Source organism: Misgurnus anguillicaudatus, chromosome 1, assembly GCF_027580225.2.
Source record: "Misgurnus anguillicaudatus chromosome 1, ASM2758022v2, whole genome shotgun sequence".
Taxonomy (NCBI): Eukaryota; Metazoa; Chordata; class Actinopteri; order Cypriniformes; family Cobitidae; genus Misgurnus; species Misgurnus anguillicaudatus.
In genome coordinates, this window is record NC_073337.2 from 21,401,189 (window position 1) to 21,419,676 (window position 18,488).

Consider the following 18,488-nt stretch of genomic DNA (forward strand, 5'->3'; position numbering starts at 1 on the left):
GTTTGTAAACCCCTGGTGGTTTGCTTTGGAACTGCAGAGGGTTTGTGAGTTGATGAAAAACATTACAATTAAATCATAAACATATAATGTAAATAAACAATTTTAAAAATAAAAGTCTAAATCAAACACTTACTTACAAAAATATATATTTTATATGTTTAATCTGCATGTCACAAAACTACACTGTAAAATTCTATGTTGCACTTAAATTTTTATGTTTAATCAATTTGAAATTACATTAATTTCAACTTTCTTGACTAGTGAGGAGTTTATATAAATTATATAAATAAATTTATAGCAGCTCCTCACTAGAGCTAAAAAGAAGTGCAAAAATGATTTTTTACAGTGTAAAATAACGGAGAGCTCTGAATGCAAAATGAACAGATGCGTTTTATGTTCCAATAACAGTATCCAATATCAGATGAAGATCCTATAACAGGTAATAATAACGATAACTATGAAAAATTTATGTTTTTGAAGTTAAAAATGCAAATGTGCTATAAAATTATTAAAATATTTACTTAAAATCTCAGGGGTTACTACAAGAAAATAATTTAGGATAAGGAGGTTTGGCTGACAAAAAAGTTTGAAAACCCCTGAGTTACAACAAAAACACTACAAACAAGATCATTTCAGTATAAAGGTGTTAACAAATAAACATTACTGAATGACTCCCAGACATCACTAGACACATTTGAATACAAGTGCCACCCAGACTAGCAGAAGATCACATAATTAATACCACAGTCATGTCATAGACTCACTTTTAAAATATCTCCCAGCACTTGAGGTGTCTTACCAATATGACCACAAATTCTGCCATTATAAGCTGCACAAAGACGTTGGAAGTGATGAAGGAATGTCTGAATTCAGCATTTGCATTACTATTCTTCACAGAGATGCAGGACCGGTTCTAGATATTTGTAGGCCCTAGGCAAAATTTATGTTGGAGGCCCCTCACACACCTCTAATTTTCGGAATGTAAGAAAGTGTCAACGTGTTTTTCCCCATTACTCTTCTTTTTTACCAAGTTAACCAATGGATTAAATGTATGCTAAAATGTAATTAGAAATTATGCAAAACCACATGTGTTTAAGGAATATTCCATTTTCTTAAAAGAAAAATCCAGATAATTTACTCACCACCATGTCATCCAAAATGTTGATGTCTTTCTTTGTTCAGTCGAGAAGAAATTATGTTTTTGAGGACTTTAATAGAGCCCAACATTTAATACTTAACTCAACACTTAACAGGTTTTTTTTTTTTGAGTTTCAAATGACTATAAATGATCCCAAACGAGGCATAAGGCGAAACGATTGTCATTTTTGACAAGAAAAATAAAAAATATGCTCTTTTAAACCACAACTTTTCTTCTAGGTCCGGTCCAGCGCAACCTAACGTAAATGCGTAGTGACGTAGGGATGGTCACGTGTTACATATATAAAATGCAAATTTGCGGACCATTGTAAACAATAAACTGACACAAAGACATTAATTAGTATCAGTTGATATACAACAACGTAGGAAAGGTCTTCTTTCAACACATTTGTAAACACTGGGGCGGAGTTTCGCGTTCGTCCTCTGTGACCTCTTGACGTATTGCGTGGGGTCACGCTGACGCATCACAACTGGATCTAGACGAGAAGTTGTGGTTTAAAAGTGGATATTTTTTTTTTTTCTAGTCAAAAATGACAATCGTTTCGCTAGATAAGACCCTTATGCCTCGTTTGGGATTGTTTATAGTCCTTTGAAACTCCGTTGAAAAAAACTGTTAAGTGTTGAGTTAAGTATTAAATGTTGGGCTCTATTAAAGTCCATTAAAATGAGAAAAATCCTGCAATGTTTTCCTCAAAAAACATAATTTCTTCTCGACTGAACAAAGAAAGTCATCAACATTTTGGATGACATGGTGGTGAGTAAATTATCTGGATTTTTCTTTTAAGAAAATTGAATATTCCTTTAAACGTTTAAGACAGGTAAAATTTGTTGTTGTTGTAGATGCAGTAATTTATTAAAAAACCCACAATTTTGGGGATGACAAAACAAAAACCCTATAAAAAACTACAGATGAACACCTCCTAGACATTATTTCAATAAATGAGCATCAGTATCTTTTATTGTTTTTTTATTTTATTGTTATTTTAGCTGGTTGGATATGCATCATGTTGTCAGTAGTGATTGGTGGATTAGCCCACATGGATTTAGCAGTTATGGAGGCCTCCTCCAAGCCTGAGGCTCTAGGCATTTGCCTACTCTGCCTAAAGGTAGCGCCGCCCTGCAGCGATACCATAGAAGAAGCATTTTTAGTTCCTCAAAGACCCAATCAGTCAAAGGTCGTTTCATTTCTTTCAAACATTTAACTTTTTCACTACAAAGAACCTTTTGTGAAGAAGAAATATTTTTTGAATGTTAAAGGTTCTTTATGGAACCATTTAGCCAAAAATGCTTATTCTATGGCATCAGGAAGCACCTTTATTTTTGGGAGTGTATTTAAGAGTGTTTTAGAAAACAGCACGTGTATACTTTGCTGCCTACAATTTCCCACAATCCTATGCAGGGCAGTGTTTTTTCAATGGATTATTTTTCTACATGCTGTGGTAGCCAAAAAGACCAGGAAAGCAGACACACAGAAGGAGCTCTGTGGTAAGAAGTGGATTGTAGCAGAAGACAAAGACAAACTTACCATTAAGAGATGGGAAAGCCTTGGGTCTGTGTGCAGGTCAAACATCAGTTTCATCACAAACTTCAGTTTCAGGGGAGGTCCAGGTCCAGTATTAGGCAATGACACAGGACTTTAGACGGGTGTAGAGGTAGGAACACGACAGAATGGCATATCTGAAGAAAAGGATGAGTTCAATACTGTATAAAATAGTAGAAGAAAATATTGTTTTCAAAAATTGTGTATCAGTTATATATGTGAAGACATTTAACATGCAACTTTTTAGTAAAAAAACTGACTGCATATTTATTTTAATTGCTCATAAAGTACTGCAAACATTTGTAATAAACGCATGACGCATGATCAAAATCTCCTCTATCTAAACAGAAGACCTCAAAGTTTGCCATAAAAGATACAAATGAAGGAAGCCAAGCCTGAACAATTACATCAATTGTTTTCTTACCCAGAATAAGTGAGCCACATTTGAAGTGAATTTTATCAGACAGCTTATGTTTACCTGTGCAGGTGCTTTGGGAACTTGTATTTTGATTGAGTGCCAGTAAACAAAGAAGTTGAATATGAGCTATGTTGTGGTTAGGTTGCCCTTCCCTCATTGGGTTTGGTATTAATGGTCCTTTTGAATAGGGGTTGCAGAGAACGGGAAGGAAGGCAGCCCTTTGTTTGAAAAGATAAAGCCCTTACGACTGCATTGCCAGAAAATGTAAATACATTGGCAGACATAAAACACATGCATAAATTCATAAACCGATGGAACACTTTGAGATACACACTTGTATTAAAATCAAGAAATATTTAAAGTAACATGGACTCTTTTTGTAGTATCTAAAGATGTGCATTATTTTTTTTTTTTTTAATTTTATGTTTGCTTTTCAGTTGAAACTGTTTTATGCCTTAAGGAAAATTTACCATCTTTTTTCTGCAGTGCTTTGACATTATGTACTTATATGTACCGAAGTATGTAAAAAAAGAAAGAAATATGAATTAAACTGAATTGAAAACATGTACACTTTCTAAGAATAAAAGTCAATTAAACTTTTTTTAAGTTGTGATGATTTGACAGAACTTAGAAAAACAAGATGAAATTGTTTAACGTACACTGTAAAAATACTTTGCTGCCTTAAATTGTTTTATTAAATCAACTCAGATTTAAGTCATGTCAACAGAGATGAGTTGTCACAACTTATGAAATATAGTTGAGAAAAGTCAACTTAATTTAATAAGTTATAACAACTCACCTGTAGTTATAACAACTCATCTCTAGGCAAGATAAATAATAGTAAGTTGAAATAACTTGTAAATCCGAGTTGATTCAACAAAAAATTTTAAGGCAGCAAAGTATTTTTTACAGTGTAATTTGTTAAGTTAAAGTAACATAAAAATAAATATATATGCTATAATTTTTCACAGTGTAGTTTTTAAAAAGGTCTCAATACCATTTTGGTACAAATGTGTACCTTTATGTACACATTGTGACTTCCATACTTTTGCCCAAGAGACAACTTTTGTACCTTTGTGTACCTTTTTTCTGAAAATGTAATAGTGCAAAAGTTATTTTACGACTCAACTATTTTATCAAAACATTTCAAAGCAACCATTAAACCAGTGGTTCTCAAACTGGGGGGCCGCGAGATGGTGCCAGGGGGGCCCCAGTTTTATGACATTTTATAAAATACATTAATTTATCATGAATTCTGTGTAGTTACACCTAAAAAATTAGGCTACTAACCAACAGCACTACTTTGTATAATTTAAAATGTTTTGTTTAATTAAAATTTTAAGTTTAAGAACTGGTTTTGTCATAAATTTTCTTTGGGGGGCCGCGATGGAATGTGCCGTACACAAGGGGGGCCGCATGCTGAAAAAGTTTGAGAACCACTGCATTAAACAACTAAACCATGCTATAGTCCCATTATTTTTGCAAAATAAACTGTTAAGTTAAGGGGTCTTGTATTATCTTGAAGGCGATTATTTTATGATAATGATTGACTATATTACCATGCTAATTACATGAATGCACATGAAATGCATTGATTTGAATCCAAACCATTTTATTGGCAACGCAACATGCTATATGAGATATGAACCCAGCAATGCGCAGAAGATCTGTTGCCAGATCTTTTATTTAGTCAAATAAAGAGAGAAACTACAGTGACTATCAGTGAGGTTAATTGTTTACACAGGTTTGGGGCCATATATTTTAATGTAACATTCCTGTTGTATGGACCAGAACAAAGTAATTATCTCAATTGCCTGTCCCTGTGTGCCATAAAATTTACATCGTCCTTTTATCAGCAAGCCCCTTTACTTTCATTCTCTACACACCTGAAAGGGGAACTACTTGAGTCAGTCAGTTGATATTTAAAACTCGAATCATAAGAACATGAAATGAATTAACTTTGTTTTTTTTTAGCTCAGAACAACACAAATACACATTAGGAATACACAACTTATTATGAATCAACTGGAACCAATTATTTGTGATTAGCGTTTAGCATTTAGGGGAGATAGAGATTGACTAAAAGTACAGTTAACCAAAGTTTGGATTACATTGATCCACAAGGAAGATATTGTCACAAAGTATTGGCAATTTAGAATAAATGCAAGAAGAAACACTGATGAAGTGGTGCCATTTCTACATATAAATAAAAGGAGTATACAAATCATTTAGAAAATCAAATTTGCTGTTCTTCCTCATGCTTGGGTTGGTGCTACAGTACAAATGTAATATCCCAGAATTCCTCAGCTTTCTTTGTTTTTAATTCTTGTTGTGATTATCAAAGCAGTTATTGTTTCAGGCCTGTCAAGTACAACTTTACAGGACCAATAAACTAAAGTGCCCTCGACAACTTCTGATGAGAAATGCAAATGTTTCCCAACACAAAGGTGGATTCCTGGATAAACTAGTGGTTAGGAGCCTCTCTTTCTTCCATTCATTCCCTCTCTCTCTCTCCCTCTCCCTATCTTTTCGTGGATGGAGATATGGAAGTTACAAAAGGGACTTTTAGTATGCTACCTGGTCCATATTTCCAAAAAGAGAAGTAGCGTATTATGATAAATTGACTGGCCCGTGTTACGTTACGTGGCACATTTAAATGGACCCATACTGTATATATAACAGGCCACTCGCATAGTTGGACAGTAAAACTGTTGTTGCATCACATATGTCCACTTACAATTACTGAGACAGAGGACATTTCCAGTTGATCTCAACATAGATGAAGTGTTAGGTTGTCAAGGGCCAAAATGGTGAGTTATCATTACGTACTTTAACTTAAGCAACCAGACTAATTTAAAAATTGTTTGTTTATTAATCTCCTTTATTTCTGTATAATTTAAGTATATTTTATATATATATATATATATATATATATATATATATATATATATATATATATTTAATTTACTCAATTCGCAATCAATTTATTTAAGCTACATTTAAACAAAAAAAAATTAGAAATACAAAACAAAAAACTTTTGTTTAAATGTAGCTTAAATAAATTGATTGAATTGATTGCAACCACTTACCCTTTTTCAGTGTATATGTGTATAATAAATGATATGCAACATCACAGAACAAAAACTTTACAGACTAAATTTTTCTATTATATTACCATTATTTCACACATTACATTTATTTACATATAAATTCTAACATTATGTATGTTTATCTGGATTTTTTGCAGGGATCTCTTACAAATGACATCAATCAAGATTTTCAGGATGCCATTGATGTAATTCAGCGCCACTCTCTGCACAACGACACAGGTATATATATTATAAAACACAATATAATAATATACCACAATGTTAAACCTGACAGTTAACTTAACTCAAACCATTTAAGTGAACCGGTTGCATTAGGCCATTTAAGTTTTGAAACATATGCATTTGAATACTGTGAACTTGAGTCATGTGCAATTATGCACTTATATTTATTTATGTAGTGTAAACTTAAATATAAGTGCATAACTGCATATGATTCAATTTGTTTAAGTTCACAGTACTCAAATGTATGTGTTTTAAAACTAATGCAACCGGTTTACTTAAATGGTTTGAGTTGAGTTAACTTTTAGGTTTTACAGTGCATAAATCTATATATAAGTATAATGTATTATAAATGCTTATGTCAATTTTATATTATATTATACATTATTTTACTTAATATAATATTACTTATATTCTAATTATTTATTTGTATCATTATCAATTATTGTTAATATATTCAATTTCTTTTATTATATTATCATTGTTACGAACAACAATAATCTAATAATTAATATAATTACTGTTATTATTATTATTAATTTTATGATCCTTTTATTATGCTTTCAGAAATTAAATACTATGAGAATTTGGAAAGTCAACACTCGCCTGGTCGACATGCAATTTCATACTATCAGTTCACACCCCATTTTGAACCCCAAGGATCTGCATATGAGTGGAATGAATCCTCAGTACGTTTAAAATCCCCACAGTTTCGAATTTCTCATTAAGTTAATTTAAGTTAAAGTAATTTAAGAAGTTAAGTTCATTTTTCATTAACTTATGTTTTGTGACTAAAACTCTTTGTCTTATGTATGTAGTCATGGTCGTCTCACATTGTGCCGGAAGTGTCTCTGAGTGCCCTGAGTTCAACGCCTTCACCGTTTTACTCAAATTTACCACTGCGTCACAGTAAAGGTAAAACATTGTAATGTGTTATCTATGAGTTTACAAAAATCAGTTTAGTTGGGTGCAATTTGGTGTTAGGTGTTTCAATTACAGTTATACATTGAGCACTTTTATCCATAGCATCTGGCATTTAAGACATACATTTTATTATTATGTGTTTTCTGTGGAAATCCCACAACTATGACATTCCTAATACCAATTGTGCTATAGGATCAGGACACTCTATATATATATATATATATATATATATATATATATATATATATATATATATATATATATATATATATATATATATATATATATATATATATATATATATATATATATATATATATATACTTAAATTACTGAATTAACCTGAATACTGAATACAAGTCAGATCTGGTAGAATACAGTAGATATTAACGGCACTTAGTATTTTATTTCCACTTTTTTGTTGATCTTTACTCCCTTAATTTTTAAATTAATGTGTTACATTAACTGGCAAGATACAAAGTGCTTTATGAGACTGCATTACACATTTCTTTTCCTCATCAGGCCGCAAGAAGTTGCGCTTATATGAGTATCTGCACGAGGCGCTCAACGACGACAACATGTGCGACTCCATTCAGTGGACAGACAGAGGGAGCGGCATCTTCCACTTCATCTCGAAAAATAAAGAAAAACTGGCCGAGTGCTGGGGTCAACGCAAGGGAAACCGTAAAACCATGACCTACCAGAAAATGGCACGCGCCCTACGCAACTACAGCCGCACGGGTGAGATCGTAAAAGTGCGCCGCAAACTCACCTACCAGTTTAACCCCGCAATACTGCAGAGACTGAGTTCAGTATCGGTCTACACCTCGGGCCCTACGTCCAGAGAAGTTACCCTTCATCAGCAAACGTCTGCTGCCGATCATGTATACTACAGTTCAGCTGTACCCGACTGTCATTACTGGTACAGCCAGTACTCTTACCAGGGCGATTATGACCTCGCCACTGTATTAACGATGCATCAGGACCCAAAACAGGGGTGATTTCTTAATGAAACCAATCACGTTCATTGCATGAATATTACAGTTTCTTTTGCAAAGTTAGTGATGAAAAAAGCAAGCATAAATGTGTACAGTGCCTGAAAATAAGTGATTAAAGTGCGATCACAAAGGACACATACATTGGCCTCAGGAAAATAGTTGGACACTTTTGTGACATTTAAAATGGCATCGAATGACAACATACTTGTCTTGAACAATGTTTTGCTTTATAAGTGTGTTTGTGTCACTGTATATTAAAGAGTTAAGTACTGCCACCTTGTTTGATATTTCATACAGAATGCAAGGCCATATATACTTTTTAAAAGTGGTGAAAGTGGATTAATTTGACTATTTAACATATGCTATAGATCTTGGGTCTTCAACTGGTGGTATTATTGGGGGTCCTCCAAATATTGTGTAAATGCAATAATATGCAACAATTTAATCTATTCAGTTGAATTCAAATGTTATGCAGTATTCTGAAAATTATTATTTTAATATCTTTGTAACATAACCATCACATGTTATGTTACATCACATATACTGGGGGGTCCCTGGTCCTTGGCCTTATGTATAGATTATTTCTCTAATTGTTTATATAAAGAACTCAACAGATCATTTGTTTTATCACTCAAATAAACCTTAAGTACACCATTAAATTTGTTTGTTAAATGTTCTGTAAGAGACAAAAAGCCACAGTAAAAACGCCTGTACTGATTTCTTTGCTAATACAATGAGTCCTTATCATCTTGTGTATCACTGCTTTGTGTGTCATATTACAAACCGATCTCAAAATACCTTCCTCTTTGTAAGATAAAGATCATACGCTAATGTAGCGCAGTACAAAAACAATGTTCTTTTCCAGAATTTTCACGGATAAAACTGTAAAGACTCCCTTGCTCGCCACATTCAATTTCTCAATGTTCTCGAACCACTAAGCACAATGTGTGCAGCGTTTTGTGGAGCCTGCTGCCCTTTGTTAGGTGGTTGTGGTTGGTTTATCTTCAGCAGCGAAAAAGGATGTGGTTACTGGTTCCATAAAGGTGCACATTAGAGATGTGTGTTAAAATGAGATCAGTGTGTATGTTTGGGTCCACAGACAGTGTGGTTTAGGTCAAAAGCTGGCTTGTAATTTATGTTCGGCCGTACATCATACGTCTGTTCACTCCCACTGACTCTTGGTATCGATAAAGAGAGTCTGCAGCATTGCAAAAAGAGACTCGGGTTTTGTTGGTAAAGTACACTAATTGTAGCATATTCTTGCTGGTCAAATTTATATTTCTTCTTTTGGTTACAAGTTTATACAAGGGCACTAAAACAGCTGTACAGGCAGCAGGAAGCATAGAGAATAACACTAACATGGTAAGAACTCATATAATTTACAGCTACTGTTTATTGTTTACTACTATTTAAAGGCATTCTTAACAATGTATGTATATTGTTGCATTAGATAACAATTAGAGATGCAGCTAATGTCCCGCAGCTGAAACCAGTCGGCTGTACAGTATACAGTATTCATTTAGCATTTCAAATAGCATTTACAGTGAAAAGATCGAATAAATTTTGACGTTTTTGATGACGCGATCAAATAGCAACCAGTGTACACTGTAAAAAAAAGCTGAGTGCCAGTTCAATCAAATTGGTTATGCAAGTCAATTGAACCTACTGTTTTACATTTTTGACTAGTATATAGTAAACATAACTTATAAACAAAGTTAAAATTATTAAATTTATTTTTTTACGGTAAACAAAAACTTTACATTGTAGAGTGAGAGGCATGCATGCTTTAAAAATGCAGCAAACGTGTCAGCAATGCGAAGCTTATTAAAGGGTCCAAGAAAGATGTTTTTTTTTTGTTATTTTCAGCCGAATAAGAACATTCGGTGCGTCCCTAATAACAATAAATCAAAAGTGGCATCTGCAAGCAAGTGATGTTGGATGTTTCTCAAACTGGGCTTTTATTTTGCATTTCATTTTAATCAGCTGCTCAGTGAATAATGTTCCTCAAGTTCACACAAGTGTCCTGGCAAAGTAAACGCAGTTTACCGCATATAACCAGATACTTCTAAAACTTTGTGTGTTCATTTTGATCAGTGGCATATGGTATCTCTTCGTTGTTCACTGTAAAACATGTCTGTAGAAATTACAGTATTAATGGGTACTGTAGATTTTACATTTATGTTATTTACTGGCAACATTTTGTTCAAAGTTAAATGAACATGAAACATTTTTTGACTTTATCTTCTACAGTAAGTTACTGGCAACCAGCTGCAAAACTACAGCAAATTATTTAGAGTGTTGTTATCTAAAACCTACAAACCTGTTTTTTACTGCAGGTGTTTAGCCTAGTTGCAAATAAAAGCAAGTTGTTTGTCAATTTTGTTAAATAATGCAATAATATTCAAACAATACTGTACATTCACACATGTGACCCTGTACCACAAAACCAATAAGTAGCACAGGTATATTTGTAGCAATAGTCAAAAATACATTGTATGAGTCAAAATTATGTTTTTTTAATGCCGAAAATCGTTAGGATATTAAAGGGGACATTTCACAACTTTTTTAACATGTCAAATAAATCTTTGGTTTTCCCAGAGTACACATGTGATGTTTTAGCTTAACATATCATATAGATAATGTATTATAGCATGTTCAAATTGTCACTTTGTAGGTGTGTGCAAAATGTGCTGTTTTGGGTTTGTCCTTTAACATGTAAATAAGCTGATCTCTGTACTAAATGGCAGTGTATGGTATTATCCCCTTCTGACATCACCAGGGGAGCCAAATTTCAATGACCTATTGTTTTAACTGCTTGTGGAGAATAATTTAGTTACTGGATGATCTTATTTAGATTATCTAGGTTGATAAAAGCACTGGAGACCCAATTACAGTCTTGTTCAAAATAATAGCAGTACAATGTGACTAACCAGAATAATCAAGGTTTTTAGTATATTTTTTATTGCTACGTGGCAAACAAGTTACCAGTAGGTTCAGTAGATTTTCAGAAAACAAATGAGACCCAGCATTCATAATATGCGCGCTCTTAAGGCTGTGCAAATGGGCAATTAGTTGAATTAGTTGAAAGGGGAGTGTTCAAAAAAATAGCAGTGTGGCATTCAATCACTGAGGTCATCAATTTTGTGAAGAAACAGGTGTGAATCAGGTGGCCCCTATTTAAGGATGAAGCCAACACTTGTTGAACATGTATTTGAAAGCTGAGGAAAATGGGTCGTTCAAGACATTGTTCAGAAGAACAGCGTACTTTGATTAAAAAGTTGATTGGAGAGGGGAAAACCTATAAAGAGGTGCAAAAAATGATAGGCTGTTCAGCTAAAATGATCTCCAATGCCTTAAAATGGAGAGCAAAACCAGAGAGACGTGGAAGAAAACGGAAGACAATCATCAAAATGGATAGAAGAATAACCAGAATGGCAAAGGCACAGCCAATGATCACCTCCAGGATGATCAAAGACAGTCTGGAGTTACCTGTAAGTACTGTGACAGTTAGAAGACGTCTGTGTGAAGCTAATCTATTTTCAAGAATCCCCCGCAAAGTCCCTCTGTTAAAAAAAAGGCATGTGCAGAAGAGGTTACAATTTGCCAAAGAACACATCAACTGGCCTAAAGAGAAATGGAGGAACATTTTGTGGACTGATGAGAGTAAAATTGTTCTTTTTGGGTCCAAGGGCCACAGGCAGTTTGTGAGACGACCCCCAAACTCTGAATTCAAGCCACAGTACACAGTGAAGACAGTGAAGCATGGAGGTGCAAGCATCATGATATGGGCATGTTTCTCCTACTATGGTGTTGGGCCTATTTATCGCATACCAGGGATCATGGATCAGTTTGCATATGTTAAAATACTTGAAGAGTTCATGTTGCCCTATGCTGAAGAGGACATGCCCTTGAAATGGTTGTTTCAACAAGACAATGACCCAAACCACACTAGTAAACGGGCAAAGTCTTGGTTCCAAACCAACAAAATTAATGTTATGGAGTGGCCAGCCCAATCTCCAGAACTTAATCCAATTGAGAACTTGTGGGGTGATATCAAAAATGCTGTTTCTGAAGCAAAACCAAGAAATGTGAATGAATTGTGGAATGTTGTTAAAGAATCATGGAGTGGAATAACAGCTGAGAGGTGCCACAAGTTGGTTGACTCCATGCCACACAGATGTCAAGCAGTTTTAAAAAACTGTGGTCATACAACTAAATATTAGTTTAGTGATTCACAGGATTGCTAAATCCCAGAAAAAAAATTTTTTGTACAAAATAGTTTTGAGTTTGTACAGTCAAAGGTAGACACTGCTATTTTTTTGAACACACCCCTTTCAACTAATTGCCCAATTGCACAGCCTTAGGAGCGTGCGTGTCATGGGTGCTGGGTCTTGTTTGTTTTCTGGGAATCTGCTGAGCCTGCTGGTGACTTGTTTGCCACGTGGCAATAAAAATATACTAAAAACCTTGATTATTCTGGTTAGTCACATTGTACTGCTATTATTTTGAACAATACTGTATAACACTTAAACATGGAAAAAGTCCAATTTACATGGCATGTCCCCTTTAAGTAAAGATCATGTTCCATCAAGATATTTTGTACATTTCCCACATTTAAAGGAACAGTATGTAAGAAATGTATATCAATTAATCATAAAATGGCCCTGATATGCCACTAAACATTAAAGCAACACTATGTAGTTTCCATGTAAAAATGACTTACAGCTCCACCATGTGGTTGAAAAGCGCAACAGTGCCTGGTATCAGACACTCTTCTGCAGGCAGGGGGAGGGGCGGGGCTGTGTGCTCTACCCTCCACCGCCATTTTCAGAGTGTGCTTGTAGCAGCTAGGAGGCTGCTCAGGTTGCAGCAACAGTACAATTTGTCCAGTTAAAAGTTGTTCTATCACTGAAATAATTTTAGAGACATTATTTAAAGGTGAAAAAATTACATAGTGTTGCTTTAAGAAATCATTTTCATTTCAAATTCTTATAACACTGTCAACAGTGGTATGGCCAGGATATTGTCATTTAAAAAGTTGGAGTTGCAGCCCTCAACTGATGTTTATGTTGTCATGTTGTGTATTGGCCACCAGCTGTGTGATTGCAGTACCAGTTTTAGCCACAAGTTTTGTGATTGCAATACCAGTTTTGGCCACAATCCTACATACTGTTCCTTTAATATATATATTTTTTTTATTTATCATTAATATGTGTTCCTAGGGACTTTATTTAAAAGAGATATTATCAATATTTAGATTTTTTGCACATACTTGTATTTCGACCAACTAGTATCCTATCCTAACGGACCAAATAGCCATGGAAAGCATATTCATTCAGCTTTCAGAGGATGTATAAATCTCAATTCCAAAAAAAATGATCCTTATGACTGGTTTGTGGTCCAGGGTCACATATGGATCTACCTGTAAATACTTTTGTGGACAGCTTTACTGTGTGTCTAATGTTGTACTGTGTGTGTCTGTGGGTATAAGGAAAAATACAGCAAGGACCACATGTTCTTGTTCTTGTGCACAGGAATATCAAACCGATTTGGAAGTGATTCTGGATTTTCTTGAAGAGCACTACAGGCAGGAATCTGGAGGAAAATCCTTTTGGCCTGACGGTAAGACATCAACTCAAAATTAAGTCACTTTTAATAAAGACTAAGTTAATAAGACACTAACTGTTGTCACTATGCCGAGACAGCAAGGGATCTTTGTGCCATGTCGACCACTGAAGTTGTGGACACTTCTGAGGATAAGATACTAACCGGAGAGCATTTCAGCCATGCATTAAAAGAGGAAAAGGCCGAGCTGCAGATTTCTGCACCTGTGGCTCAGCAGGTAAAAAAATGTATTCTGCTTTGTATACCTCTGTGCAATTTTTACTGCCCCCAATTCTTATTTTTAACTCAGTTTCCTGTTTTACCAGGTCAAAGCACACAGCTCTAACTCTTACCCAGACACTGAAACAAACAACCAAGTATTAGTGTTCCACAACGATTTAAATGGGCAGGTTTTTAACACGAAAGAGGCCCCGGAGAGACCTTTAACTCAAAATATGACACCTGAAAAGTCTACAAAACCATTGGCCAGAAATACAACTGCAGAGAAAGGTCAGTTCTGCTTTTGTGGTTTGTTTTGATGCTATCTCTAAGCCGAAAATTAAACTAGGGGAACTATAGCATGGGAGCGGCCCGCAACTGTCCAATAGAATCACAGTTCTCTCTCATTTTCTCTGGTTTCGCATACACGATCGGGACATGCTTATCTTAATTATGCATCATTACATAAGCGCTATTCATTGTGTGTTTTTATTTATGGGAAATAGTTTTCATAAACCTCGACCCAACCCTTCATGCACAACATGCGCACAATAAGTGTCTGACCACAATTCTGTCCATCATTGCAGGGAGAAAGCTACGCCTTTTTCACTTCCTGTTTGAAGTGCTAGAGGATCCAAAAATGGCCCACTGTGTTTCCTGGGTACCAGCTTCGACCGGGGTCTTTCGCTTTTCTGCCAGGCACAAGGAGCGGGTGGCGGAGCTCTGGGGGCAGACGAAAGGCAACAGAATGCCCATGACCTACCAAAAAATGTCCCGAGCCTTAAGAAATTATGCACGCTCGGGGGAGATCTTTAAAGTGAAAAAGAAACTGACTTATCAGTTTAGCTTTTCTACACTTATTACATTAAAGAGTCAACATGGTATAAAGTTCGCTCCGTATGGATCTAATTGACTGTTAATAAGGCTCTATTTGTCTCCAGTGTTAGGTGGTAATCATTTTCTACTCTAATAACACGGTGGCTTGGTAACCAGGAGAAGGTTAAAATTATTTCTATATTTAGATATTGTTTATTCCTGCTACTAGTTTGTATTTTGCAACTAAGGAGCTCTAGTGATGCATTTTCATAAAACACTCTTGATTAAATAACATTATGTATACTTTTGCATGCTATATTTTGATGCATTTAGAAAGTATGTGTTTATAAATAAATGAGGCTTAATGCTGAAAGATATGCAACATTACAGTATATAAAGCATTGCGCTAGCAGCGCAAAAGGTCATGGGTTTAAACCCAGGAAACACACATACTGAAAAAATGTAAACCTTGTCATGCACAGTATGTCACTTTGGAAAAAACATGTGCATAAATCTGCAAAAAGTGCATAGATGTACCGACAAAAACAACATCAGGAGTGACAGGAATGTTAAAGACTGAGAGCATGCCACCTATAAAGATGTGATTAAAAAGCAGGGGAATTTCATCAATATTCACTTTTGAACTATTCCTAAAATACATGTAAAAACATTAGCATGTTTTTTGTAGTAATCGAGATTGATTTTTTGCTATTATGTCCAGTTTGTTCTATTTTCAATTTTTATTAGAAGTTTGGCAGAAATGGTGTCGATAGTTGACAAAATGAAACAGAACTGATTGTTTTCCAGTGGCGGCCAGCGAAGTTCGTCACAACATGTATGTAGCCCGTCATGTGTGGGTCGTAATTTGAAAATATGTGTTTTGCGCGTTAAGAGACCTATGTGCATCACATGTCTTGTCAAAATAAGTGCCTGCTATAGACACGTCTAAAGGGTATATGATAAAAGAGACGCTCGCGTTTGCCAGATACTTGCATAATCTCACAAGATCTCTCAAAACTTGTGATGCACATGGTTCACATGATGCAACAAACACATATATTAAAAACACAAGCAACACACATGACACTCCGAACACTTATTTTGAATCTGCGCCGCCATGAGCCGCCACTGTTGTTTTACTTAAACACATAAACTATAAATAATACATGTAGAAATACAATTAAAAATAATGCTGAAATTGTTTCTTATTTTTTTCTGCAGCTGTATAAATCATATACGTTTCATTTTCTAGTTTTTACACTTTGCACATGTCTGTAATAGCTACACAGGTGGCATTTTGTTATACACTGATTAAAAATGGTCAGTTAGATAAAAGTAAGTGTATAGCTGCAAATCGTCAATGGCATTAAGCAAAGTATCTTGGACATCACTAGTGATGATATTAGTAAAAGAATTTTGCAAAAGCATTATATTACATATTTCATAATAATGACAATACATTCATTTTTTTGTTTGTCTTTTTTACCAAATACTGTGTTCCTGAGCTGGTAAATGAAAAATAGACAATGAATGAAATGAAAAAAAAAACATTTCCTTCAGCATAGCTTATTTGTCCCCAGTGGGTGGCAATGCTGCTACATTGAATTTAATTTAGTGTTAGGTGGCATACACTGTAGTTTCCTGAGAAAGACTTTGCTAATAAATACATATGTTTAATTTTTGTCTGTTTCTGAAACCTTGGCACACAAAAAATGTCTAAATGTCCCTGTTGTTGTGACCATGTCTGTGAAATCCAAGCTAAAGTTTCTTAATCTAATAATGGGATCAAAGTTTGATTTCAATAATTGATTTCACATTGATTTCAATCTGTGACACAATCTTACTCCGTCAATATTAAAGTTATCAAAAGTATATTTCACAAAATGGAAATAAAAATAAATTCATGTAGTTTACATAGGTGGTATATCTCATAATCACAGATATGGTTGCACTTTACAAGCAGAAATGACAATACTAGAATAAGCTATTTTATTCTTTCAACTTAAACTTCTTTTTGTAATATTCTGCTTTATTTAAATCTTTTTTTTTTAAATAAATGCCATGTGCTTTAATATTTAGCCACCCTAAGCCCGGAATACACTGCATGATTTTTGGCTGTCCCAGACGAAAGATTGCCATCGTGATACAATCGTTGCAATTTCTGAAATCGTAGCTCTTCAACGGTGGTCCTATGTCATACAGTGAGGGAGATTCAAAGACGGCTGGTTTCCTGGTCTTGCGACCAAAGATAGCGTATGATAGTTTTCTGACAGTGTCAGAAATTCAGCATGATCAAACCACAGTGTGTTTGGTGCTACGACCTGCGTACCGGTATTTGTTTACGAGTAGAGCATGCTAATGATGTTGCGCTAAATGTCCATGTCGCATAAGGTACTGATCCTATAGACGGTTTCGACAGTAACAAAAACAAATGGCTTTGTGGAACACACGTAACTTCCGGTAAACTCCTAGATTACCTAAGTTCAAATCATAGCTAAAGCATATCAAAAACTACACTTAGCTAACGTTATAATGTGTACATAATGTATACAATCTTGACTACAGATCGGCTTCCAAACATCCCATCAAATAGCGTTAATCCATGATCGCTGTCTTCCCTTGTCCTTAGGAAACCAAAACATTTGTTATTTTCGGAGAGGTATTTGTTCCAGAGTTCAGTTTAGACCATAAACTATAAAAAAAGATGGACAAAAGATGTGTCCCAATTCAAGGGCTGCAACCTTATAAGCATGGGACCTTAAAGATGAGCACTCGGTCTTTCAAGGTGGCAGCCTCAGAAGTTCGCGAAGAGAACTGAAATGAGACGGTCTAACCTTCGTACGACCCATAATTGGCGTCACCTGCTGCACGCGCCTGTCAGCAGGACATAGCGGAAACGTTTCTGACTTATTAAAATAAATATGAAATCAGAAAAATATTAATTTAGTTTAGAAAATATGACACGTTGATGTAGATTAAACTATTCAACAGTATATTAAATTGAATTAATCAACCTTAGAATTATGCATCATAAAAATAATAATATTAACACAAAACATAACTTATAATACTAAAACAGTGACAAACTTTTTTTTGATAAATACACACTTTTATTTAATGAAGGTTTTAACTGTTTATTTTAGAATATCCAGCCGTTATATGCAGCCGTTGCAGGCGCGCAATGAATCTTGTTATATCCTCGGCTGTTAAGGATCCATTCGTTCTATCCTTAACATCGCGGAGAAATGAGGACGCATTTTGAGGCTTCGTTCTAAGCATCCTTTGAATTGGGACGTCCTTACCAGCCTCAAGTCGCGCTGCTGTGACGCAATCGGTCTTAAAATACGTCACTAGAAGGTCGCAGCCTTTGAATTGGGACACATCCATAGTGTCCCTGACGTCACCCATTCGTTTTTGAAGCTTAAAATAGGCGTTGCGCATCACTCGCGGATATCCGAAAATGGGTGAAGAGGCGGGACGTG

The 18,488-nt window shown here is 35.0% G+C and overlaps 2 protein-coding genes and 1 long non-coding RNA gene across 7 annotated transcripts in view; 2 read left to right on the top strand and 1 right to left on the bottom strand.

The window, feature by feature from the left end:
- Positions 1–18,488, bottom strand: part of LOC141363983 (uncharacterized) — a 40,762-nt gene that overhangs the window by 9,406 nt on the left and 12,868 nt on the right. For all 5 annotated transcript variants that reach the window (XR_012369722.1, XR_012369720.1, XR_012369721.1 and 2 more), the window contains one exon: positions 2,684–2,835. This is a non-coding gene — a long non-coding RNA (uncharacterized lncRNA). The remainder of the gene's footprint in view (positions 1–2,683; positions 2,836–18,488) is intronic.
- On the top strand, positions 5,767–9,244 carry spic (Spi-C transcription factor (Spi-1/PU.1 related)). The gene is made up of 5 exons (XM_055189712.2): positions 5,767–5,926; positions 6,364–6,445; positions 7,013–7,134; positions 7,264–7,360; positions 7,892–9,244. The coding sequence occupies exons 1-5, from the start codon at positions 5,924–5,926 to the stop codon at positions 8,368–8,370; spliced, it is 783 nt and encodes a 260-aa protein (XP_055045687.1). The 5' UTR covers positions 5,767–5,923; the 3' UTR covers positions 8,371–9,244.
- spi2 (Spi-2 proto-oncogene) lies at positions 9,432–16,581 on the top strand. The gene is made up of 5 exons (XM_055189713.2): positions 9,432–9,729; positions 13,902–13,989; positions 14,073–14,209; positions 14,298–14,481; positions 14,778–16,581. Exons 1-5 carry the CDS (start codon positions 9,727–9,729, stop codon positions 15,101–15,103), a joined length of 738 nt encoding a protein of 245 aa, XP_055045688.2. The 5' UTR covers positions 9,432–9,726; the 3' UTR covers positions 15,104–16,581.